At 42.4% G+C, this 26,438-nt stretch overlaps 1 protein-coding gene and 1 non-coding gene across 4 annotated transcripts in view; one reads left to right on the forward strand and one right to left on the reverse strand.

Moving 5' to 3' along the window:
* DENND1B (DENN domain containing 1B) overlaps positions 1-26,438 on the reverse strand; it is a 278,593-nt gene that overhangs the window by 18,921 nt on the left and 233,234 nt on the right. For all 3 annotated transcript variants that reach the window (XM_043922760.1, XM_043922761.1, XM_043922759.1), the window contains 4 exons: positions 24,247-24,287; positions 23,434-23,502; positions 19,366-19,422; positions 18,417-18,524 (listed from right to left, as the gene is read on the reverse strand). In XM_043922760.1, coding sequence (XP_043778695.1) covers positions 18,417-18,524; positions 19,366-19,422; positions 23,434-23,502; positions 24,247-24,287 — 275 coding nt within the window. The remainder of the gene's footprint in view (positions 1-18,416; positions 18,525-19,365; positions 19,423-23,433; positions 23,503-24,246; positions 24,288-26,438) is intronic.
* Positions 16,277-16,383, forward strand: LOC122708350. The gene has a single exon (XR_006345137.1). It is a non-coding gene; the product is annotated as a U6 spliceosomal RNA (small nuclear RNA).

Here is a 26,438-nt window from a genome sequence, read left to right on the forward strand (position 1 = left end):
GTAATGGTAAACTGTGATCAACAAGGCGGCCTCGAAGTCTCTGAGCTGTACAGACCCGGTGCGGCTGGAACTCCAGCCGCGGTCACTCGCCAGTGCCCTGGAGGCCGCGCAAACCAGCAGATAACTGCCGGCGTCTGCAGCTGTCATGAGACCGGTTCTACATGAGAAAGGGTGCATTTTTGGATGCAAAAACATATCTTAAGAGAACAAAATTAGCAGAATTTCATCTCTCTCTGATGCAAAGAATTACAAATAAGATGGGGAACTGGATGTCCCACCTCTTCAATCACACTCCTACTGTAGGTTCTAAACACACATAATTACAAAATAAAAATTTTCTTATATGGAAATGTAAAATATAAAGTACATATCCTATATATGTGAAAACATATTATTTTAGAAATAATTACCACTTGTATTGCAAGGGATGCTTACTAAAAATGTGAAGCTAATGCAAAACAAACAAAAAAAAAGGTTACCAGTGTGGAATGAAATTTACTAGAGAAGACAGCCTATTAGAGAAGCTCAGCCTCTGGTGAGACATCGAGTGAGGCAGAGAGAAGGGGCTGGGAAGACCAGCAGGAAGAGCAGATGCAGGAGAAGACAGGTACGGGGCCAGCTTACAGCGCCAGCAAAGCTCACGTCTGATGAGGCACTGGGAAAGGAGTCTGGCTTAGCTGCAGCAAGCAAGACGATGGTTCCCCCAAAGCACATCAGAGCATTCATAGAAGAGCGAGGATCCGACCCTTATCTATGCAAGAGGAGGCTGTTGCCCTGCAGTGACCATTTCCGTCACTAGATGGCAGACAGGTCTAATACTAATGCAAAACCCTGGGTCAGCTGAAACCTGCAGGGGGCCTGAGGGGCTGGGGATAAATAAGGGATGTAGGCAGATGAATGGGAAAATACAAGTTTTCAGAGTTCATAAAATTGAGATGCTTGTAATATATGAGTTTTCTGAAAGTAGGTACTCATTGTAGTACCGTCCCCATTTTAGAGTTGAAGTGACTGAGGTCCAGAGTGTGACTTTTCCCAAGTTGGCAGCACCCCCTGGGCTTATGCATTCTGCACCCTAAGACAAAAAAAATACCTGCGTGAAATACAGGAATAAACTATAAAGAGAGCAACTATACAGAATTGCAATGGTGATACCTTAAAAACACATGGCAGTCTGCAGTTGGAAAAGAGGCTTAAAACATGTATGCTGTAATTTTTACAGGTGGTGAAAGAAGCACAGAATTAAGTGACTTACTCATGACTTAATTGTGTTAGATGTGTTTTTGATCATGCTTTAAATACCTACTTTACCACACACTTTGGTAAGCCTTTTCCCTACTTTGCATATCAGGGAACCAAAAACCTTAGTGAAGTAATGTATCTTGAGTAAGATCAGACAATTAGTGACAGAGCTAAGACAGTGTTCTGGCTCCCTGAATGGGACTCTTCATTATAATTACGCTAGATAAGTCTGTCCTCGGAGACTCAGAAAGAATAAATGTCTGAGAATTAACCTGAAAAAGACTCTTAAAATGGCAAGTCTTAACCTCAATTTAAAAACAGGTAGTAGTTACAGGAGGATCCACAATGCTACTGTCCAGGTAGGTGAAATAGCAGGGTGAAGAGGTAAAGAGATTAACACACTTTTCCAAAGACATTTCTGTCAAGGCAAGAAAGTAAACTGGAAGGTTTTAGCAAGATACGCGTCTGGTGACATCTCATGAGTTCAGGTGATGAAGGGCTTTTATTATCGGGAGGCGCTCCTGCCGATGCAGGAGGTGCAGGAGACACTGGCTCAATCACTGGGTCAGGAAGGTCCCCTGGAGGAGGGCAGGGCAGGGCAGCGCACTCCAGTGGGTTCTGGCCTGCAGAGTCCCACAGACAGAGGAGCCTGGCGGGCCGCAGTCCCTGGGGTTACACACAGTTGGACACAACTGAGGTGACCAAGCACAGTGTTTAAGGACACACAGTGGAACAGAAGCGCCAGAATTCTACTGCTGAGCGGGCGAGTGTCACGTGAGACCAGCTCAGGAGGGAAGGCCCTGGACCACAGACATCCGAGTCTCTCGCCAGCCTCCCAGTCCGCGGCCACCTCGCCCTCTCTGCCAGCTTTATCCACTTTGTTCTGTCACTCAGCTGTCACCTGATACACACTCTCTCATGAAAGCAGTGTTTTGTGAGTATGCTCCTTCCTTACCAAGTCTCGGAGACCAAGAATCGTATCTTCCAATTCATTTTGCTTCTAATTCCACTTCCATTTTGAATGCAAAAAGCAGTGAAAAAGAATGCCAAATCCTACCTTAACAATAAGAAAAGGCTGGGTGATATGTGAGGGAAAAAAAAATAAATTCTTTCTTAAACCTATCAGAATGCTGAGTTGTAAGGCAACCAATAAAATGAATTCCATCAAGTTACAAGCCCCTCCAAGGAGAGATAAGAGACAGGATCCATTTCATCCTTGGCAAAGCGCGCGCACCCAGACAGAACAAGGGCAGCCGGCCTATAAACAGGGCAGAAGAAACGCGCTAAAATGTAGTAAAGACCACGAGTGGACTGACACGTCGGTCTGGAAGAGCCGGGAGTCTCAATGACAAGGGGCGTTTGTGCTCACCAGCTCTTCCCCACAGATAACACCCTGTACTTTCATTTGCCTTATCAGGGAACCTGACCGCCCGATGCTGAAGAGAATGACTGGGCGGGAGTGGGAAAGCGCTCCCTTGGGGGTGCGGGCCTGCAGCAGCCAAGCAGGAAGCCCCACTGAGGATGGCTGGCTTACACACAGCAGCAGCCTCAGCCCCGAGGCCAGGGGGAGGCACAGAAGCACAGACACGCCCGGGAGGAGCAGGGGCCCTGTGAGGAACAGGGTCTCCACGGAGGCCAAGCAGAAGTCCACTGCCACCAGAGAGGGGCAGGCGGCCGGCCAGCTGCCCAGGACGAGTCAGAGAGAGAGGGAGGCGTGTCCGCCACGGGGAGGAAGGCAGGGGTGCTGGGAAGGCCCCACACCTGGGACGCAGGGGCTGTGGCCTGTGAAGACCAAAGCCAGACCAGGGCACAGCCAACCCCGGGGGTTAGGACCACGTGTCTCTGGTCAGCAATACACGCTAACTGCCGAGGGAGGCGTGCAAACGTCGAGAGAGGCTTGTTCTGTGGCTCAGGAGAGGGGCTGCTGACAGCTGAGGGCCAAGGTGGGACACAGAAAGCCTTCCAGCACCTCCACAGGAAGTGCTCCCCAGGAAGTGCTCCCAGGAAGTGCTCCCCAGGAAGTACTCCCCAGGAAGTACCCCACCCACGGCAGCCACTTCCAGCTCAACCTGTGGTGAACCCCACCTCTGACTGACAGCATCACAGCATGTATTTAACTTCTTCTACTGCTTCTTCACACATGGGGCCCATCACTCAACAACCACTACACATAAAAACTGAGAACTAAAAAGAAGGACGGGGTGCATAAACAGATGGGGTGACAGCAGAGAGATGGAATCTAGGAGAGTTAAGTTGAACGACAGAAATGTAAAAGATATATATGATATAAAAGGTAAAGCATTCTTTGAGCTCACCAGCAATTTGAAACAGGTCAATAAAAATGACCTAAGCTGGCATTTCTACACACTAACAATGATCTCTTTGAAAAAAGACAATCCCATTTATAATAGCATAAAAAACCATAAAATACATAGAAATAAATTTAACCAAGAAAGTGAATGATCTATACAACAAAATCTTTAAGACATGGATGAAGAAATTGAGAAAGATGCAAATAAATGAAAAGATATTCTGTGTTTATGGACATGGAGAGTCAATAATGCTAAAATATTCATAGACCCACAGCCATCTATAAGTTCATTGCAATTACTATGAAAATGTGAATGACATTTTTCATGAAAATTGAAAAAAAAAATCCTAAAACTTACATGGAATCACAAAAGACGCCACACAACCAAATCGGCCTTAGAAAGAATAAAATTAACAGAGCTGGACTTCCTGGTTTCAAACTATATTACAAAGCTATAGTTATCAAAATAGTATGGTATTAGTATGAAGGATAGCTACATCAATGGAACAGAATCACAAGCCAAGATATAAACTCATGCACTTAAGGTCAAGTAACATTTAACAAGGGAGTCAAGAGTACTCACTGGTAGTCTGTATAATAAGTGGTGCTGGTAAAACTGGATATTCACACGAAGAAGAATGAGATTGCATGAATTTAACCTGATGTCACTTACGAAATGTCTTCCCAGGTGGTGCTAGTGGTAAAGAACCTGCCTGCAAATGCAGGAGACGTAAGAGACACGAGTTCGATACCTGGGTCAGGAAGATCCCCTGGAGGAGGGCATGGCAACCCACTCAGCATCCTTGCCTGGAAAATCCCATGGACAGAGGAGCCTGGTGGGCCACGGTCCACGGGGCTGCACAGTGTCAGACATGACTGAAGCAACGTGGCACACAGGCACACTCACAAAAATTAACTCAAAATTGGTTAAGGACTTAAACGTAAGATGTGAAACGGTAAGTACTCATAGAGTAGAATAAAATATGGGAAAAAGCCCCCTGTCACTAGTCTTGACAATGATTTTTTTGGATATGACACCAAAAGCACAAGCAAAAAAAGCAAAATCAACACGTGGAGCTACATCAAGCTAAAACACTTCTGCGCAGCAAGATAAATCATCAACAAAATGAGAAAGTTTCCCCCACTCTCATGGGATGGAAGAAACTATTTGCAAATCATGTATCTGATAAGGGATTATTGTGCAGAATATATAAGAAACTCATACAATTCGAACAATAACAATAGCAAAAGTCATAAATATCTGATTAGAAAATGAACAGATGACTTGAATAGACATTTTTCCAAAGAAGACAGACCAATGGCCATCAAGTACACTGAAGAGGTGCTGAACATCACTCATCATCAGGAAAAGGCCAATCACAACCAGAGTGAGATGTCACCTCACGCCTGTTAGAAGGACCGTCATCAAAGAGATAGGAGGAAACAAATGCTGAAGAATGGCGTGGAGAAAAGGGAACCCTTGTGCGCTGTTGGTGGGAATGGAAATCAGCAGAGCCATAAGGGAAGAGTACAGAGGTTCCTTTAAAAACTAAAACCAGTTACCATATGATGGGCAGTCCCACTCCTGGCTATTTATCAGAAGGAAGTGAGATCACTGTCTTGTGGAGATCCCCGCGCCCCATGTTCACTGCAGTATGATTCAACAACAACTAAGATACGGAATCAACTGAAGTGTCCATCGGTGGATGAACAGATAAGAGAAAATGCGGTACGTATGTATGCGGTGGGATACCATTAAGCCATAGAAAGAAATCCTGCTATTTGTGACAGCGGGGATGAACCTGGAGGGCATTATGCGAAGTAAGTCAGACAGAGAAAGACAGACACTGCATGACCTCGTTTACATGCAGAAGGTAAAACAGCTCAACTCTCAGAAAGTAGCCCGCTGGTTGCCAGGGGCTGGGAACCCCATGGGGGTGGGTTACCGCAACGGGCTGGGGAGCTGGTGGTCAAAGCGTACAAACCTGCCCTTACCAGACGAGCAAGCCCAGGGACCATGGTTTGCGGTGCGGCGCTGCACGCTTGAGAGCTGCAGCAGAGGGAATCCTCACCACTCTCACCCCAGTGAGTGAAGGGCAGTTACGCGAGGTTCACCACTCTCACCCCAGTGAGTGAAGGGCAGTTACGCGAGGTGAGGGACATGTGAACCAACCTTACTGTGGCAAACACGTCCCACGAGGTGCGTGTATGAAATTTCAAACAGAAAGAAACAAATTATGCAAACTGAGTCACAAGCGGAAAGGGGGGCAGGGATAAATAAACACAAACTAAAGGCGGAGCAGAACGGAACTGCCAAGAGCCGGAGGGGACCCTCAGGGGGCCAAGTCCTGCTCCCCACACGGCGGCTGCTCGCTGCACCCGCGGGGAGGCGCTGCAGTGGCAGGCGGGCCAGGACAGCATCCCCTCGTACTTATCAAGCAGCCAGCGGCTGCTGTAAGAACAGGTTCCACCACGGCACTAACTGGAATTTTCTGCAGGGGATCTGTGCAGGGATGAACAGAAGTAGCTTCGTTGCATGGACCTTAAGGCTAAGAGGCTAGAAGAGGGTAGGAAAGTGGCTCAAGTTCAAGTGCCACGTGAGAGGCCAGGCTGGTTTCCTGGTCCAGGTTTGTGATACTCCAGAACTTCAGACCTCAACACTCCCACATGGGGTCTTCCTCGTCAGTGAGGAGCGTGATGTTAAGGCGTGAACAGGAGGAGTACACAGGCCGGTGAAGGAGCGTCTGTCTGAGCTGGTCGATGACGGTCACTTACAGGTGGTCAGAGGAGGCTGGTGCCCCAGGCCGAGCACGCGGCCGTGCTCAGAAGCAGCCCAGGACTTGGGAGGCTGTAAGGCAGCCAGCGCAGGTACTCAGGCTGCTTTCTGTGGACCTGAGTGTGACACACACGCCCCAAGGGTGCTGCCCACACCTGGCCCACACTACAGTACTAACTGCATCCGCGGGCGCTTATTTTAACTAACATCGTTACTAAGTTGAGGACCACTCTGGAATTAGACCAAAGAAATCATCACATTAGATTTCAGAGACAGAATAATTTGAACTCAGAACAGACCCTGGGACAGAAGTCCTTTTACTGATGTCAGCAAGTTCCTTCAGATGGTTCTGACTTTCTTTACGAAGTTCAGTTTGGCAAAATAGTGTCTCAAAATCTTTTAGAAACACAGTGCTTTAGAATTCGCCTCTCCAGGGCTGATCAGAGATGTGAAAACCTATCCAATTGCCTCACCAGCTAAAGCACCCTCTCTCCCCACCATGGTTACTGGGTGAGGGTCTCCTCCTGAGTTCACATGCAATACAGCTGTGAATGATTAGACCAGCTTTTAAGGACTGTTCAAATACCAAGTAACTTGTTAACTCTAAGTATTTAAAGATACATTGTTTCATTATTTTTATCTTCTTTAATATCTGAAGAGGCAAATTTTGAGAGAGCTTTTGCAACTTTTCCATTCTGAAAGATTATTGATTAGTGTAAAAATAAGAGGTTGTAGAAGACCATTAAAACATTATTCTCAAAGCTAAATAAGTAAGTAAATAAATAAATAATCCTTTGATAAATGGCAAACTATTTGCAATTTCACTCTTGCTGACAGGGGTTCAATAGCCCCACAGTTTAAAAGGTTTCTTGGCGCACAGCGAGTCCATGTTATTTTCAATATGACTTAGCATTAGATTCCTTTCACTAGCCGAAGAGAAGATGATGATTATAGCTGGAAGAAGCAGCTAAAAACTTGGCACTGATGAGCAGAAATGTTTGATCTCCAACCAGCTTAATAAACTATGTTTGTAAAAAGTACATAGTGAAGGAATAAACTACCTAATTTATAAAGTAACTATAGCTGGACTATATTTTTCAGGTTACCGTATCCGCACACAGTAAGCATCAATGTGCGTGGATGTGTGTAGTCACCAAACGGTTTCAGTATTGAGGGCGGCAAGACTCTGACGAGAAACTGCAATTCTGTCTGGGTTTCAAAAGCGTTATTTTACAAATGTCAGAGCCTGACGAAGGCCAAGAGGGATGAGAGCACAGCACAATCGCCAGGGTTAGACTGAGTGCTGCAAAGGCCCTGAAGAGCTTGGAGAGAAGGGAGTCCTGTTGTGTGACTCGTTGAGAGATTCATCTACTACACTAGTATTTTATGTTCTGCGCCAGGAAACAGAACCATGTGCAACGGACACAAACCCAGCTCCAGTTATAATCGGGCCCCATAGCACTCTGAAGCTGCACAGCTACTGACACTCCCGACAGTCTCTCTCTCCTGGGGATGCCACCCGGCAACAGCAGGAACCCCTACAAAGACAAGACTGGCTTTTCCTTTCATCGACACCAACACTGATCTCTGACCAACCCGAAAAGCGGTTCTTACACACAAAATGGGAAGTCAACCACCATTTCTGTATCGCAGGATGCTTAGGAAAAAAATAAGAATCTGTCTATAAAATTTGGAATAGAGAGCTGTCGTCATTTTCACCAGAAGCCTTTAAAACAATTAAAGATTCACAAGGAAAGAGTTAAACTTTAACGGTGTGATTACGGGTGTGAGGTCTAGAATGGTCCCGGAAGTGAAAGAGTTAGTCTCTCAGTGGCGTTCAGCCTCTGTGACCCCGTGGACTGTAGCCCACCAGGACCCTCTGTCCACGGAATTCTCTAGGCAAGAGTACTGGATGGGATTTCACTTTCTTCTCCAGGGGATCTCTCTGACCCAGGTATCAAACCCACGTCTCTTGCATTGGCAGGTGGACTGTTTACCATCTGAGCCACGAGGGAAGCTCAATTTAAGATTAAGCTCAAGATAAATTTATGTATTTTTGTTTTTGTCTCAAGACTTTGTGATAAGTGACACAGCCAATTTTGGCAATAAATCTGAAGAGTAAAATTATAACATTAAAAAGGTACATTTTAACATAAAAAGATCTCATAGAATACAGGGAACACTGTCACCTAAGTCTTTATAATACACTAGGCATTGTTCATTTTAGAAATGAAGTCCTGGCCAGTTGGTGAAAGAAGGAGTTGGTTTTTGAATTATTTCTTTGAAAGGATAATGTTCTTGAACAACTTTATGACAATATAAGATTTTCAAATGTGTATTCCATTGTATCTCCAAAAGAGAGAGGCAAATCTTATAATTATAAACTTACGTCTTATGCAACCATCTTCTTCAAGGAAAGAAAATATTACATGAACTCACTAGAGGGCACCCTTGTCACCCATAACTGAGGTTTTGGGGGTGAGGGTGGGGGCACAGATGTTAATTGTAATCAAATTTGACATGTTCAAAATTAATATTATTTCAACAGAAAACAACAGAGAAAAATAACTTTCTTTAAATCAACAATAGGGTACCCAAATTTTCAAACTGAACTTAAACGATCAATTTTATAGATTAGTGACATTAGTATAAACTAGACCAGATAGATGCTATGTGAAAGAGTAACTTTTGGCCAAAGACTGCTAAGCCACGATTCATGTGGGCAGTACTTCTTATGGGCGTCTTTTAGTAGAAACACACTTGAGCTATTTTTTAAAAATATTTTATCATTTGAAACTCTCAGACTTTAATACTTCTCTAATCCTTTCTGATCACTTTAATTCAACATTTTAGCTTAATCACAGTAACAGAATTCTCAGTACTGAACCAAAGTAAACAGAGTGCTAAAAACAAAAAATTAATGGTTTTTCTGGCTTAACATGACTTGGTTAAACTTATTTTATTTCTTTGTAAGATTTATACTAAGTATTTTTTCCAAATATCTGGCCCTCCTCCTCCACAACCTAGTTCCTCCCCCTTCCCCTGAGGTCACAATTATCCTTCACATTGTGATTTACAGTCTCTTTTTTCTTGCCCATAAGAAGCAAGAGGCTACTTCCCTCTAAACCAGTGACTCTGCCATTTCTTTCTTGACCAATAAAGCAAAGCTATTCAATGGACTGTATTTTCCAAAGATCCCAACAAGTGTGTCATTTTCTGAAATCTATCATGTCACCTGAGCAAGAGACACTGTCCGTAATTACACTGATTTTATCCCTGGGTTCTACTAAATTTCAATGATGAAAACTGTGTCATAAACACAATATAAGCCACACCCTACTACGTGTGGATATCCCACCATTCATTAAGCTTAGGAACTAATAAGCAAGAGCATCTAAGTTTTTATTTTTTCCTGTTAATTTCACAGAAACGATTTCATTGGCAGGATTTTAAAACATGAGATTTACTCTGTGTAAGATGTAAACCCCCTGACTGCTCATATTTAAAACATGCTTACACATGGGGGTTTAAATTCCCATTCAACTGAAATGTGGCTTTGAAATGCCTTACCTGCAAGTCTCCACAGGCCAGAAAGGCATATGTAACTTCTAAGCACGTCCTTTAAAGATGAGGTTACATTACTCATCAATTATAAAATGGGCTCACTGCTGCTGCGCTGTATTCCAAATCCACCAGGAAGATTTACAAACCAATAAAAACATAAAGACTCAAAAAGACAGCAATTGTGTTTGAAGTGTACGTTATCACCTTATATAACAGGCAAAAAACCCGGAAAATCATGTAGACTGTATAGTATGGCATAAACATCTTCCTTATTTCTGCACTCAAAAGAACTTTTCCTATATCGGACTACTAGTCTGTTTGTGAATGTATTTGAAAAACAGAGTAAGTGGCTGCTAATTTAATAGTAGCTGGTCCTATTAGGAGGAATTACGACGGTTGAGTGTATTTGTATTTGTAAACACTGTGTTTGGGTTTAAGTCTTGACTGCACTCCAAGTGTGGGTATTTGTCAACAGTCACACAGCTTATAGTACAAATGCAAAAATAACCTTCCATTCATATTTCCTCAAGCAGCTCTTACAAAATTAATTAGATAGGCTGAAAACAAACCTGAGGGGATTGCCACTCGGTCCAGACGTGAAATAGTTAAGAGTGATACATGTGCCAGGGTTTTAATGGGGCTGAACAACAGAAAGCCTCAACCCTCCACTTTCACTTGATTTTACTGTGCTGGTTTTGCTTGCTTAGGGCCATCCATCTGTTAAGGTTGAGGCGTCACACAGCAACACTCCTGCTCACCGTTCACTGGGCTGGTGTCTTGTGTGTGTGTGTGTGTGTGTGTGTGTGTGTGAGGCACACAGACAACAGACGTTACGATGACTGGAGAAGTTAAAAATGGCTAATGTTATTAAATATGGAGCAGTATCTTAGGTTCATATAAATTTTGCATATGACTTAATTTCTCATTCTTAGAAAATTCCAATGCATTTTTACAAGCCAGCACTTTAGAACGTAATTGTAGATGACAGACTTGGCCTAGACATTGTTCGATAAGTCTGCAGTGTTTTGTTCTAAAATGAAGCGGATGAAAGGAGGCAGGTCTGCAGTCAAGAACAGCGCGGCTCCGCGCCCTGACTGTGGCCGTATTCTCCCTGGACATGACTGGGCCTGTTCTCAGCAAAGCCAGAGGAGGCTCTCCCTGGAGCCCTGTTAGGCTGGGGCTGCTGCCCGAACTGTCATCTGCACACAAAAGGGAAGAGGGCTGGGTTTCACAAATGGGAAGCCTAATTGGGAGAGCTCCATGGCTGTACCCTTGACATTTATTTAATCCTCATCAACAAAACGGGAAATAACCCTACTAATTAGCAGACCAACACACAAATTACTGTTTGCTGGGAGTAGGTACAGACTCACAATCCATTTCAAAATTAAGCTAAGTAACAGAAGCTTTAAACAACACACATTTTCAGTTTCTGCTCTTCTCTACAGCACACAGATTATAAAATTTGATTTTTTTTTACTTTAAAATACATTCTTAGAATTTAAATGACCCAAATCTCATTTTCCTCTTCTGAAAAATGGATGAAGATAAAGTTGCAGTTACACAAGTCTAGCTAGAAAACTGGAAACATGAAGTTCTTCATATAGTCGAGACTGACTTCTCAAATGGATAAGCAAATAGGCTAGGAGTGGACGAGTCAGGTCCACATTCTTTGTATTGATAATCTGACAATAAAATGACACGTAACGTCTTAGGAACTTACAAGCCAAGAGATTTCTTGGTTAAAATATATAAATAAGTAAAAAGCTGTGTATCTTTCCAAATCATGAACTGGGATCTAAGGGCATCTCTAGTTAGAATGAAGACAGACAATCTCAGGGTCCACAGTGACTGCAGGATTGTTAGTGACTCTGGGAGTAACCGAGAGAGGAGAGTCAGATGTACCACCTCTCTGAAAGACCTGAAGCTCAATGAGCAAGTCTGTGTACGAATGGACAGCTGCCGACTGCGCAGTGCCTCTTGTGTGGCAGATACTCTATATACACCATCTATGATGGCCACAGCATCCTAGGAAGATAGCATGTATCATTACTGTCATTTCACAAATGCAGAAACTAAGGCTTGGGGCTTCCCAGATGGCGCAATGGTGGAAGAATCCACCTGCTAAATCAGGAGACGCAAGAGGCAGAGGTTGGATCCCTGGGTGGGAGGATCCCCGGAGGAGGAAAGGGCAACTCACTCCAGCGTTCTTCCTGGAGAAGCCCATGGCCAGAGGAGCCTGGCGGACTGCAGTCCATGGAGTTGCAGAGTTGTGTTTGGCTCCATGCTCCGTGCCAGTACCTTTCTCAGAGTCAAGTCTTTCTGGCTGGAAGGTCTCTACCCCCGTCTCTAACAGCTCCTCCTCTGCGAGCAACCTCTCCGTGCAAAGGCAGGAGAGGCATGGCCAGGGGCTCACGCTCCAGAATCAGTCCGTCTGCTTTCCCATCCAGAGGACAAGACGGTTGGATGGCATCACTGACTCAACGGACATGAGTTTGTGCACACTCTGGGAGACAGTGAAGGACAGGGGAGCCTGGCGTGCTGCGGTCTGTGAGGTTGGAAAGAGTCAGACGCGACAGCAACAGAACAACAACTCTGCTATTGAATACTGTAGAACTTTGGGCACATTTCTTAACCTCTCTGCTCCCAGTTTCTAAATCTGAAAAATCATGGGGAATAGTTCCCACTCTGCTTGGATTGTTGGGAGTTTTAAACTAATCCTGTTGTACATACAAACGCACAGACACATTCTGCTAACCAAGGAACCACTTCTGTTCTTCCTGTTTTCCAAGGCTGCTCTAGCGCACTTCAATATTATTTCAACTCTGTAACAACTCAGGTTTGGGAAACAGTAGTAAAAACATCAAAATTATCTGGATCACCAAATCCCACAGGTCTCTAGGGAATCTTGCTTTCAGGTACCTGAATTTACTACCCAGCCAGTCTTAAGAGAACCTGGTCACGTGAACGCTCAAATGGAAGAGGCAGCCCGGGCACAGGCCAGGACTAACAGGAGAGAGAGGTGGCACAGAAGGGAGGAGAGAGTGCGTTCTACAACAGGGTGTTTCGGCTTGCAGCCTTTCCGTGTCTTTAAGCGGAGGCCGGGAAGCTGGGCGGGGGGGAGGTGTTTCTGAGGGAGGCTCTGATGAGCCTGAGCCCCACCCATCACGAGGCTGCACGGGACCTTGTCTCCCCAAACATGCCGGGCTCCCCAGGTATGTCCTCCCCGCTGTGAGCATTCGGTCCCAGGTCCCCAGATGGCGTGAGCCTGCTCGAAGGCGTTCTAAACCTGTGTGTGTTATGAATCACGGGAGCTGTGGGCTTTTTTCTGTTGTTCATGTCAGAGGCTAAGCACAGGAAAGGGGCTTAGCTCCCTACTACACTTTGTCACTGCAGTGAATCTTATCTAAGTGAATTTTAATTCTTTATTCCATGATTCTTTGTAAGATGTTAATCTACTGTTGGGAATAGGTAGAATATAAATAAGGAGATAAACATTAGTGTCTCTCACATATTTACTTATATCTAGATTCTTTCTTTAACCACGTCTAACCATTCTCAGAATTGCTTCTGTATTTAACTGAGAGTCTTAACAAGCTCAGATCTGAATGTTACAACTTGGAGGGCCGGGAGTGAGAGGTGATGGTTTGGGAATCATCACAGAGTAACACACACATGATTCTAGCATCAGCTTTCTGTCTCTTTCACGAGATACTGCATCATATTTTGATTACATCAATGAGGCTGGATTATCTTCAAAAAGTGAACTGAGGAAGCTTCTGCAACATCAGACCACAAAGAGAAGGCAGCAGACGGTGCCCGCTCCCTCCGGATGTCTGTGCCCAAAATGCAAATACTGTACCCTACGGTCCTTTTGTTTGTGTGCGTGGCCCGTCTCCTGGGAGAATGGAGGCCACAGCAGCCCATCAGGTAGGCTGACCTTGACCTTAACCAAGCCTCGGGTTTGTGGGACAAAGATCCAGCCTCTAACGACCCCAAAATATAGATGGTTCTTTTTTCTTTCTTTGTAAAGATGACTTTTTGGAAAATAGCATTATAAAGCAATTAGAAATAGCGAAAATCCCTTGAGATACTGTCACAATCCTTAACACCCCTTCTCTGTTCACAGACACCCTCCCGGCACCCCTGGTAACATGGTCTACCCCCATCCCATCCCTCAACAGTGAGGGTAGACAGAGCCAAAGCCTAATGCCTGCCCTTCGTGCGCTTGATTACACTCTTCAACAAGAACATGGACTTGGGAACTGTGGTCCATTTCCAGTAGTTGTGTGAACTGAAGGCTTGCAAGCTCAGTGACAGGGCAGAGAAGCTGAGAAAGCTGATCCACAGAATGCACGGTGATCAAATGGGCAGAGCACAGAACGGGTGAGATGGAGACAGAGAGGGACTGAGGCAGGGTCAGGCACTGTCCTGACCGCTCTCCCAGGCCTCTCACGCGAATCCTGCCCGGGGCCCACGTGCTCCTGAGCTTGGCTGTCCTAAGGAACAGGAAGCTCCTCATGATACACGCTCTGCTGCTGTCTTATTCCACCTGTGGTTGTGTGTGTTTCCTAATGCTATGAGATTAGACAGAGAATTCAGACCAGGGCTGGATGACAGTTTCAACTGGAGTGTACCATGGTCTGCTTTTATAAATAAGCTGCTGACCACAAGTTGGCTATCATCTCAGAGCACTATAACTATCAGCTCAGAGAAGTAAAATCAGTACTGCAAGAAAACATGCATTCTGGCCGCTATGAGGAAAAAATAGTAAGGGGGGAAAGTAACCAGGGAAAAAACTGCCAAAGGGCTCAAAATTTACCTCTTTTGTTAAGTGTGTGAATCTAAAACTGAACAATCAAATTTCAATTACAGAAAAATACAATCAAAAGGTTAAATTATAATAAATACTGGGCTGCAAATGTTTAGAAATATAAACTCAAAAAATTTAGCTGTGAAAATACATATACAGAGATATATGTATCTACTTATAAAATGGGACAGATACATATATATACACTGGCTGCACACATTACCTGACACTCATATTTATCACTCATAAAGGTAGTTATTCAGACGTTATCAGCATCTGCACAATAAATCTAAATATGCTGGCTTAACAAATTCTTATACACCAAGAAGGAAAATAAAACTATAATTCTTAAAAGAACAAGCCCTACTTCTTTTAATTCTTGTTAAAGTCATCATGTCATGTCATGTCTACCTGAAAACCATAAAATGCCAATTAGCGAAATCAGATAACTGCAGTAATGATACTATGATAAAAGCCATGACGATTCAAGGTAAATATGCAATGAATATAACTTATTATCCTGTAAAGTTTTCTATAACTTAATATAATTTTCTCTATCAGAAACTGTCTCTAGGAATTCAAAGAAAACAAAAACAGAAATCATTAACATATTTTCTAATTAAATTATCATAAAAATATGCCATGTTAAAAAAACCCAAAGATTTAAAAAATTAAATATGAGAAGCTAAAGGTAATTTTCTTAATTTAAGATTGTTATTTAAGATAGGCATCCCTCCAATTTAAATATTTTCTTTTTATCTTAAAGCATGGTACAGTTAACAAAGATTCCCATATTTTTTTCACAAAAAGTCCAGGAAGTGCACATAGTCCCTGGCAGAATAAATCCAATGAACATGCCGAGACACACAGTAATCGAATTTACAAAAATGAAAGACAAAACAATATTAAAAGCAACAAGGGAAAACCAGCAAATAATATACAAAGGAACTCCCATAAGGTTATCAGCTGAGTTTTAGGAGAAACTCTGCAGGCCAGAAGGGAGTGGCACGATATATTTAAAGTGATGAAAGCGAAGAACCTACAACCAAGAATACTCTACCCAGCAAGGCTCTCATTCAGAGATGACGGAGAAATCAAAGCTTTACAGACAAGCAAAAGGTACTCTACGCTGGTAAAAGACCAGCAACTTAAAACAACCTTGTACATATATAAACTGCTATATCAACACCTCATGGGAGCAACAAACCTCAAAATTACAATAGATACACACACACAAAAAAGTAAAAGCAACCCAAACGCAACACTCAAGGTGGTCATCAAGCTACAAGAGAAGAGAACAAAAGAGGAAGAGAAGGAAAAAGACCTACAAAAACGAACCTGAAATGCTTAATGGCAATAGGGAGACACATATCAATAATTACCTGAACTGTAAATAGACCAAATGGTCCAACCAAAAGACACGGACTGGCTGAACGCATACAAACACAAGACCTGTATATATGCTATCTACAAGAGACTCACTCATCTCAGACCTAGGGACACATACAGATTGAAAGTGAGGGGATGGAAGAAGGTATTCCATGCAAATGGAAATATAAAGAAAGCTGTATTAGTGCTCGCTTCGGCAGCACATATACTGGGATTGGAACGATGCAGAGAAGATTAGCATGGCCCCTGTGCAAGGATGACACGCAAATTCGTGAAGCGTTCCATATTTTTAAAAAAAAAAAAAAAAACAAAGAAAGAAAGCTGTATTAGCCATTCTCGTATCAGACAAAATAGACTTTAAAATAAAGTTGTAAAGTTTAAGGTTGTAAAGTTAAAAAAAAGGTTAAAGTTGCAAGGTTTAAAAAAGAAAAAGACACTACATAATGATCAAGGGATCAATTCAAGAAGGAGATAAAACAATTGTAAATATATATGCACCCAATGCAGGAGCACCTCAATATATAAGGAAAATAGTAACAACCGTGAAGGGAGAAAGCAATAGTAACACAGTAATAGTGGGGGACTTCAGCACCCTACTTTCATCAATGGGCAGAACATCCAGGCAGAAAATCAACCTTAAATGACGCATTAGACCAGGTGGTCTAAAGTATAAATAAAAGCATTCCATCCAAAAGCACGTTCTTCTCAAGGGCAGATGCAGTCTGCTCTATGACTGACCACGCGCTGGCCCACAGGGCAGGCCTTGGGAAAGTTAAGACGACTGAAATCACATCAAGCATGTTTTCTGATCACAACACTGTTGAGATTAAAAATAAATTACAGGAAAAAACTATAAAAAACACAAACATGTGGAGGCTAAACAACATGCTACTAAACAACCAATAGATAACTAAAGAAATCAAAGAATTCAAAAATCTATCTATCATGCTTTATATATATATATATATATATATATACACATACACACACATATATACACACACACACACGCACACATAAATATACATATGATCTAAGTGCTCGAACATTAAAGCAGTAAACATTTTGGTTAAGTTTTTAAGCTATCAAAGTTTGAGAACAGACAAACGGGAAGTGAACATTCTAATGATGGGAGAATTAAGAAACTGATTGCAAATCCACCATTAATTTACAAGTTTATAAATGTATTCCAGTTAACAGGGAGAACCAGAAAAGGCTCTTCCCCTTGTGAGATAATTATTTCACTGAAAGGCTTGCTTCAGGTCATACAACCAGCATTCACTGCCAATACGCTGCAATTGAGCAAGACTAACGTATGAAAATGTAAGCTTAACAAACAGATAAATCATAGAGAAGGCATTTTGTATGTTATAAAAACAGCCCCTTAAAGCAAAGAACTTTTAAGTTTTTCCAAAATACCTAGAAAAGTACCTGATACATAACAGCTGTTGAATGGCTGACCGAACGGGTCGTCTTTACAAGGGCGGAGGTTCTAGAGCACAGCCTGGCGGCCCTTCCCCGTCCCTGAAGACGCAGGACCCGCGCCGAGTCTGTGCGGCCAGGGGAGCCACCTGCGCACGGAGGGGGGCGCCCAGCACGTCGGGCAAGCGGCGTGACCACTCGGCGTCAGCTTCCTCGTGTGTAAACTGGTGGCTGTGATAGATGAAGCGTTGCGGCTGCTTCCAGTTCAATGGTTTCTTAACTTTAATCTACTCACAAACTCCTTTCAAAAGGCAGTTTTCTAAGACCACTTAAAGTATGAGGTGTGTGCAATTTCTGCTTCTTAAAATCCTACAGAAGCACACTTGCGATGCGAAATCAGACACACACACACAGCTCTGATCCCGGACACATTCCTACTTTAGGATAGTATGTGAAGTAGCATTAGGTGGAAGCAGAAGCTTTAAACTACTTACAGCAAACAAAACATCTAACTTTAGAAAAAGACAGACATACATTACTCCATGTTCTAATTTCTACAGAGTACTATAGCAGTCAGATCCCCATGTATGAGCTTCACCTTATTTTGTAGTTAAGGAAGCCGTCATTAAGCTGCCCCCGCTGCTGCACAACCGCACAGGGCCCTGTCTCCCCCCACTCACCATGAGGCCATGACCCAGTGATGGCGTGGACTGGCACCTGGACCCAGGGCTCACCGGCCCCGTGCACCTGTCCAGACTCCGCCTGCCCATACTGACCATCATCAGAGAATTTCTTACCATGTGATTAAAAAAAAAATCAGTGGGTCCAAAATTGTTCCTGAAGAAATCACTGAAATCAATATAATATCAGACTCTGGGAGACAGGAGGGTGAATCCTCTCACCTGGGAAATCTTCCGTCTGGCTAGGTTTCCTCCCCTCTCTCCATGTAACGTGTAAATGGGCGTGTATTGCACCGAACCGGAACAAGTCCCAAAGTCATCCTCGTTTTCCTACACGCAAACAGATCCACAAGTGGTTATTCTAAAGTACTCATTTTATTACTAAGGTTTTCCAATTAATAGACAGTATCTGATACAGGTGCAAATAACAAAATTAACACTTGGAATGTAAGTTTAAAAAGAGCTATTTAGGAAGAAAATGGATTTTTATATATTATGAATTAAAAACTCCCAAAATCTCTGACTTTTTTGAACAATTTGAATAAAGTTTATATGAAGCCCATTCATGCTTCATTACTACAATGGAAGTTTTAAATAGTTTCTTCTCTTCAAAGGTAGAAGTTCAAAACATAACTGATAAAATCTTCAAAAATATAATATGTAATCAACTCAAACACATATATACATACCTATACCTATTCACATATATGCAACATTCATAGATTCAAATACACCTCCTTTGTAAATTAAGAACATGCTTCAATTTAAAGTAGCTACTATTGGAAAGATCTGGTAAAGCCCAGTGATGACATTTCTGCCTTAATTCTGCACCAGAGATCATCATTAAAAAAAAAAAAAGTCTCAGCTTGAAGCAAGAATTTCAATTTTGATATCAAGGCAATCAACTTTATGAAGACATACAACCTGTTAAAGCACCTTTGAAGCCCTCCGCACCTCTGTGATAAAATATGCAAACGGTAAAGAGATTGTTCAGGGGGTACGTATAGAATGGCAGATAGCTGCCATGGGGCTTGTTATGAAAAATGCATCCTTGAACAAAGGGCTAAGCACATTTCCAAAGTCATTAAAAACATAAACCCCGTGTGATTTGTGCAGGATAAGCTTCACACTAACACAGGAATCCAGGTGGAACGAGACGCGCTGGACGCACCTTGTGTCTGAGCTTGCTCTTCACCTCCTTTATCCCCTGCTTTGCGTGATTCTTGGCCTGGAAAACGACAACACGGGGGTCTGCTCAGCACAGTTCCATCAAGTTTAAGGGATAAGTGTACGAGATCCCACTGAGAGAAAATTACTAACTTGTCATGTTACAAAGAAACTGTCATCTAAAGCTCCGTTTTCAGGGACCCATTCCACCCACCATTATACCTGAATGAGGTGGGGAAAGCATTAGTCTCTGTTTGCACATGGGATCACCCAAAGGCTAGCAGTTACCCTACTTTGCCTCCAAGGCTATAAAAACACCAGAGACCACCAGATGGCCATTGCCTAGCCATAACCTGGCCTGACAAATGGGGAAGGAAAAGAGAAAGCGCATCACAGCAGCGGGTTATTTTTGGGCAAACGTTTAGACTTTAAGAAATTCCTGCAATGATGCAGGAGACCCAGGTTGGATCCCTGGGTTGGGAAGATACCCTGGAGAAGGAAATGGCAACCCACTCCAGCATTCTTGCCTGGGAAATCCCATGGGCAGAGGAGCCTGGTGGGCTGCAGTCCATAGGGTCACAAAGCAAGTTTTACTGAATCCCAATCAGCTCCTAAGAGTCTCAGACAGAGGCACAGTCACAAGTGCTGAAACGGAGGGAGGTCCACAGGCCCCGTGGAAGCACAGAAAAGGTACAGAAGCCTTGTGGTGGGGCTGAGGAACTTTTTTTGATGAGAACTAATGTCAAAAATGACAGAATGATCTCTGTTCATTTCCAAGGCAAACCATTCAATATCACGGTAATCCAAGCCTATGCCCCAACCAGTAACGCTGAAGAAGCTGAAGTTGAACAGTTCTATGAAGACCTACAAGACCTTTTAGAACTAACATCCAAAAAAGACGTCCTTTTCATTATAGGGGACTGGGATGCAAAAGTAGGAAGTCAAGAAACACCTGGAGTAACAGGCAAATTTGGCCTTGGAGTACGGAATGAAGCAGGGCAAAGGCTAATAGAGTTTTGCCAAGAGAACCCACTCGTCATAGCAAACACCCTCTTCCAACAACACAAGAGAAGACTCTACACATGGATATCATCAGATGGTCAACACTGAAATCAGATTGATTATATTCGTTTCGGCCAAAGATGGAGAAGCTCTATACAGTCAGCAAAAACAAGACCGGGAGCTGACTGTGGCTCAGATCATGAACTCCTTGTTGCCAAATTCAGACTTAAACTGAAGAAAGTAGGGAAAAGCACTAGACCATTCAGGTGTGACCTAAATCAAATCCCTTATGCCTGTACAGTGGAAGTGAGAAATAGATTTAAGGGACTAGATCTGATAGACAGAGAGCCTGACGAACTATGGACGGAGGTTCGTGACACTGTACAGGAGACAGGGATCAAGACCATCCCCATGGAAAAGAAATGCAAAAAGGCAAAATGGTTGTCCAAGCAGGCCTTACAAATAGCTGTGAAAAGAGGAGAAGTGAAAAGCAAAGGAGAAAAGGAAAGATATTCCCATCTGAATGCAGAGTTCCAAAGAATAGCAAGGAAAGATAAGAAAGCCTCCCTCAGTTATCAATGCAAAGAAATAGGGGAAAACAACAGAATGGGAAAGACTAGAGATCTCTTCAAGAAAATTAGAGATACCAAGGGAACATTTCATGCAAAGATGGGTTCGATAAAGGACAGAGATGGTATGGACCTAACAGAAGCAGAAGATATTAAGAAGAGGTGGCAAGAATACACAGAAGAACTGTACAAAAAAGATCTTCACGACCCAGATAATCACGATGATGTGATCACTCACCTAGAGCCAGACATCCTGGAATGTGAAGTCAAGTGGGCCTTAGAAAGCATCACTATGAACAAAGCTAGTGGAGGTGATAGAATTCCAGTTGAGCTATTTCAAATCCTGAAAGATGACGCTGTGAAAGTGCTGCACTCAATATGCCAGCAAATTTGGAAAACTCACTGGTGGCCACAGGGCTGGAAAAGGTCAGTTTTCATTCCAATCCCTAAGAAAGGCAATCCCAAAGAATGCTCAAACGACTGCACAATTGCCCTCATCTCACACACTAGTAAAGTAATGCTCAAAATTCTCCAAGCCAGGCTTCAACAATACATGAACTGAGAACTTCCAGATGTTCAAGCTGGTTTTAGAAAAGGCAGAGGAACCAGAGATCAACTTGCCAACATCCACTGGATCATCAAAAAAGCAAGAGATTTCCAGAAAAACATCTATTTCTGCTTATTGACTATGCCAAAATCTTTGACTGTGTGGATCACAATAAACTGTGGAAAATTCTGAAAGAAATGGGAATACCAGACCACCTGATCTGCCTCTTGAGAAATCTGTATGCAGGTCAGGAAGCAACAGTTAGAACAGGACATGGAACAACAGACTGGTGCCAAATAGGAAAAGGAGTATGTCAAGGCTGTATATTGTCACCCTGTTTATTTAACTTATATGCAGAGTACATCATGAGAAACGCTGGGCTGGAAGAGTACAAGTTGGAATCAAGATTGTCGGGAGAAATATCAATAACCTCACATATGCAGATGACACCACCCTTATGGCAGAGAGTGAAGAGGAACTAAAAAGCCTCTTGATGAAAGTGAAAGAGGAGAGTGAAAAAGTTGGCTTAAAGCTTAACATTCAGAAAACTAAGATCATGGCATCTGGTCCCATCACCTCATGGTAAGTAGATGGGAAGACAGTGGAAACAGTGTCAGACTTTATTTTTGGGGGCTCCAAAATCACTGCGGATGGTGACTGCAGCCATGAAATTAAAAGACGCTTACTCCTTGGAAGGAAAGTTATGACCAACCTAGATAGCATATCAAAAAGCAGAGATATTACTTTGCCAACAAAGGTCCGTCTGGTCAAGGCTATGGTTTTTCCAGTGGTCATGTATGGATATGAGAGTTGGACTGTGAAGAAAGCTGAGTGCTGAAGAATTGATGCTTTTGAACTGTGGTGTTGGAGAAGACTCTTGAGAGTCCCTTGGACCACAAGGAGATCCAACCAGTCCATCCTGAAGGAGATAAGTCCTGGGTGTTCATTGGAAGGACTGATGCTGAAGCTGAAACTCTAATACTCTGGCCACCTCATGTGAAGAGTTGACTCATTGGAAAAGACCCTGATGCTGGGAGGGATTGAGGGCAGGAGGAGAAGGGGACGACAGAGGATGACATGGCTGGATGGCATCACCGACTCGATGGGCATGAGTTTGAGTAAACTCTGGGAGTTGGTGATGGACAGGGAGGCCTGGCGTGCTACGATTCATGGGGTTGCAAAGAATCGGACACGACTGAGCGACTGAACTGAACTGAACTGACTGAATGTCTAATCTAAAATAAACCTGTAGGATGATTTAGTAGGTGGACAGAAGCCAAGGAAAGGATGTCCCTGGCAGCAGGGACAGATTGTGAAGGATGAAGACACAGAAGAGAACGTCCTGCACCCGTGGAACGAGAAGGATCTCAGACCTGGAGACACCAGGGCTGGGGGCCTCAGGGAAATGATCCAGGATGGGAGGGGCCGGGTCTGAAGGGTCTCGGCGATCAGAGCAGAGAGACTTCCATTTTGTTAATTATTTACTTGCTGTGGTAGCTCCTGGTGTTGTTATTGTTTTACTATAAGCCATGAGATATCAATGGGGGGTTTTAACTTTGCAAAGTCAAAGGACGACCTTTGAGGCAAGAGAGCTTGTCATATTTTTTAAAAATTTTTTTCTAGTTAAGTCTCAAGTACACAATGAGAATTTAAAGTATGCTGCTAAATAAAAGAAACAAATCTTTAAAACTGTCACTTCATCGTGGACTGCTTCAATCTGAGGGCACAATTTTGCTGACAGCTTTGAAATCAAAGAACAATTTTTAAAGCATATAAAAGAAACACCCTGCCTAGACAATGATACAATTTTAATAACTGAGTTTGCTTAGGTCAATATTAACTCTAAATTTATGTAAAGGAAAACAGAAAATATTCTAGATTTACATGTGTGTCATCTAGGAAAATGTTGTAAAATTTTATCAACAGAATTTTTAAACATCACAAGAGCACTCACAAATTTATACGCCGTTCGCACAGCAGGGCTTGCTTTGGTCACTGCCGTGTTGAACAGTGCGCCTCCTTTCTGCAAGGGAAAAACAGAAACGTGCTCCTAAAGATTTGGGGCCCGACTGTCCTGAGAACAAAGCATTATTGATGATATAGAATTAAGAGCTTTTCTCACAGGTTAAAGAAAGACTTACAAAATTATGTCATGTTAAATGGTTTCAAGCTTTTATATATGCTATAGTAACTCCATACGAAATGTAAACATTCTCCTCTATTCTTTTAATTGGTGTAACACAATCCTTTCATCTTTGTGGTTTAGGCAGATGTAGGCAATGTGACCAGTATATATACATATATATAAAGCTTAATAAAAAAGATATACAATCAACTGTTTCTCAAATGTTTTAGTGTTCGGCAATAAAGTCGCAATCTGTGAGAGAGAGTTATGTTTAAAAAAAAAATCATGTTAACAAAAGCACATTACCAGAAATGATAACATTCCCATCAAGCCCTACCACTCCATCTAAGAAGATAGAGATCTTCCAGAATATATTATAATGTGACAGCAAAATCATGCTTTTCAAATAAAGCCATTTATCTTGAAAAATATAAAGACAAAAGCTTTTCATTTAAAAATTTTCTTTATAAAAGGCAACAAACTATAAGCAAAAAATAAAAATGTTAAAGTGTGAGAAAATATAGACACATTTAAAATATTGCCCATAAACAGCATAGATATAAACAGTAGACCTGAACTGAACATTTTCCCATATCGTTAAAGTGAAAGAAAAAAAAAAAAACTGTAAAGGTTTATTATTACCTTGACTGTATGCACCCATTGCTGATATGACTTTGAGTTCCCTGGAATGTATAAAAATAAGATGTCAGGAATATCTGATCAAAAATAAATCCATAAACCCAAATTCACCAAAAACTAGTTATTTCCAAGATTTTAGCAGGCAAATTTTATTTATCTGCAATGTTGTAAAAGAAGCAATTCATTGTAAGAAGTATTAATAATAAATGCTCTAATTCTTAGGAACATAGTAACTAGCATTTTTAAGACTAGATACTTTTTCTTTACTCACATAAGAAGATAATATGTTAAAGCATTCTTTCATTATAATACTACTTTCAGAGGGGGAAAAAATAACATTTTGATATCCAAAATTCCTATGTCTTTTAAACTGATTTTTCAATATTTATGTCTATGGTGTTTTGTAAAAGTCTGGCTCTTTTACACAATTAGGGTTATCTTAAAATAATATTTAAAATACATAAGGAAAGGAAAAAACCAGAAGGAAATTTAGAAATATAAAGAATCTTGAGGACAAAAAAGATTCTTCTACAGTTGTTAGACATAGGTATTAACTGATAGCAAATTTTACTTTATTGCAATGAACCTGCAGAATGTTCTGAAAATACTCTCTAGTTGTAAATCCAAATCAGAAAGGTATTACCCAAGGAGATATGGCAGTAGCTCCTCATGGCTATTAGAAAGTTCAAATGCCGGCAAGACCAGTTCAGTAAAACCAGCAATCATATACATTTGGCTCCAAATATGCTAATTCATTTAATCAATAAGATGATATAAGAAGGCAAAAGAAGGCCACACAACTAAAGTAACATTTGTATCAACTGACTTCAGTCAGATTTCCTCTACCTTCCTGGTTGTTTAAACCTTAAATACTCCTGCAAGACAAAAACAAAGTTCCAAAGGCTACTCAGAGGCTGACCACCTGGTACAAAGGCGCCCAAAGCAGACTGCTCCTGTGTGTGGTTTTGGCTTCTTAAGAAACACGTCACCCTGCTGTTACAACTCAGGGGCAGAGGGTCCTTAGGCCAAGTATCTTCCCAGCGGATACCTCTGCATCCCTAACCAGCATCAGGCCAAAAACGTCCAGCTCTGGATTCAATCTTGAACTTAATGTCTCTCCCTAATTTCAAAGAAATATCAAGAAACAACTATTCTGAAAAATGTCTCTTACTCTATTCTTTCAGAAAAGGTACAGCACTGCACTGCACCTTTTCTGGAAGAATAAATATGGGGAAAATAATATTTTTCTAACCTTGTGAAATGATTATAGCAAAATGTATCTATCTAAAATAGACCATATAAAAACAATCTGCAGTGCTTGAAGGGCACAAGTTTCAGATGGTATATGGCCTGACCAAAAAAACTTTAAGCCTTCCCTTGTAAAATGAAGAGAAAAAATCCCAATTATTCTATTCAGTTATATCTCAAGGAGATTCTATCAACAACAGAAAATAAACATTATGTCTTTATCCAGATTATTCATACAGGTTTTCTTCTATATTCAAAGTTCTCATCAGTTCATACACTTTTTACTTCTCTACTAAAAATGGTTGTGTAGAAATCACATATTTATAACTTGATTATTATTCATGGTATTCTGGAAAGTGTTTTATTGCATTTCCCAAAATGAATTTAAGAAAATGGAAAGAAAAACACCAACTACTCTGTGATAACTATCTAGCATCCTGGAACACGTGTCACTGCAGAAAATGTGTTTTTAAACCTCTGAACCACAAAGAAAATAACTGCCGTAAAACCTCAGAGTAGTTACAGAAAGGTCAGTGTCTCCAGCGACAGTCGTGAGGAGTAAAAGCTCATCTTCAGCCCTTCCTAGGTTGTTAAACGTTATCTACGTTACGCCTCTTGAGTCGCACCCTTCTACTAAGAAACAGGCAAAGCGGGTGGACGAGGGGGCAGGGGGCTTGGGGCCGGCGGGCCAGAGGTCAGGCCAGCCCGACCTGGGGCCGGAGGCCGGGGCCGGTCTGGTGCCTGGCCGCTGCGGCGCGAGGCGCAAGCGGAGCACGCGGCAGCACGGCCTGCCCTTGGTGACGGGACGACGGCCCGCCTGGCGGGGACACTGGCGCTCTGAGGCGATCATCTGCCTGCGCTCACAAGGACGGCCGCTGAGGAAGAATCTCGGTGTTTAATTCTCGGGTCATCAGTCCTTCGGGGTTGCTAAATACAATATAAGGGAA

This window comes from Cervus elaphus, chromosome 14 (assembly GCF_910594005.1).
Source record: "Cervus elaphus chromosome 14, mCerEla1.1, whole genome shotgun sequence".
Taxonomy (NCBI): domain Eukaryota; kingdom Metazoa; phylum Chordata; class Mammalia; order Artiodactyla; family Cervidae; genus Cervus; species Cervus elaphus.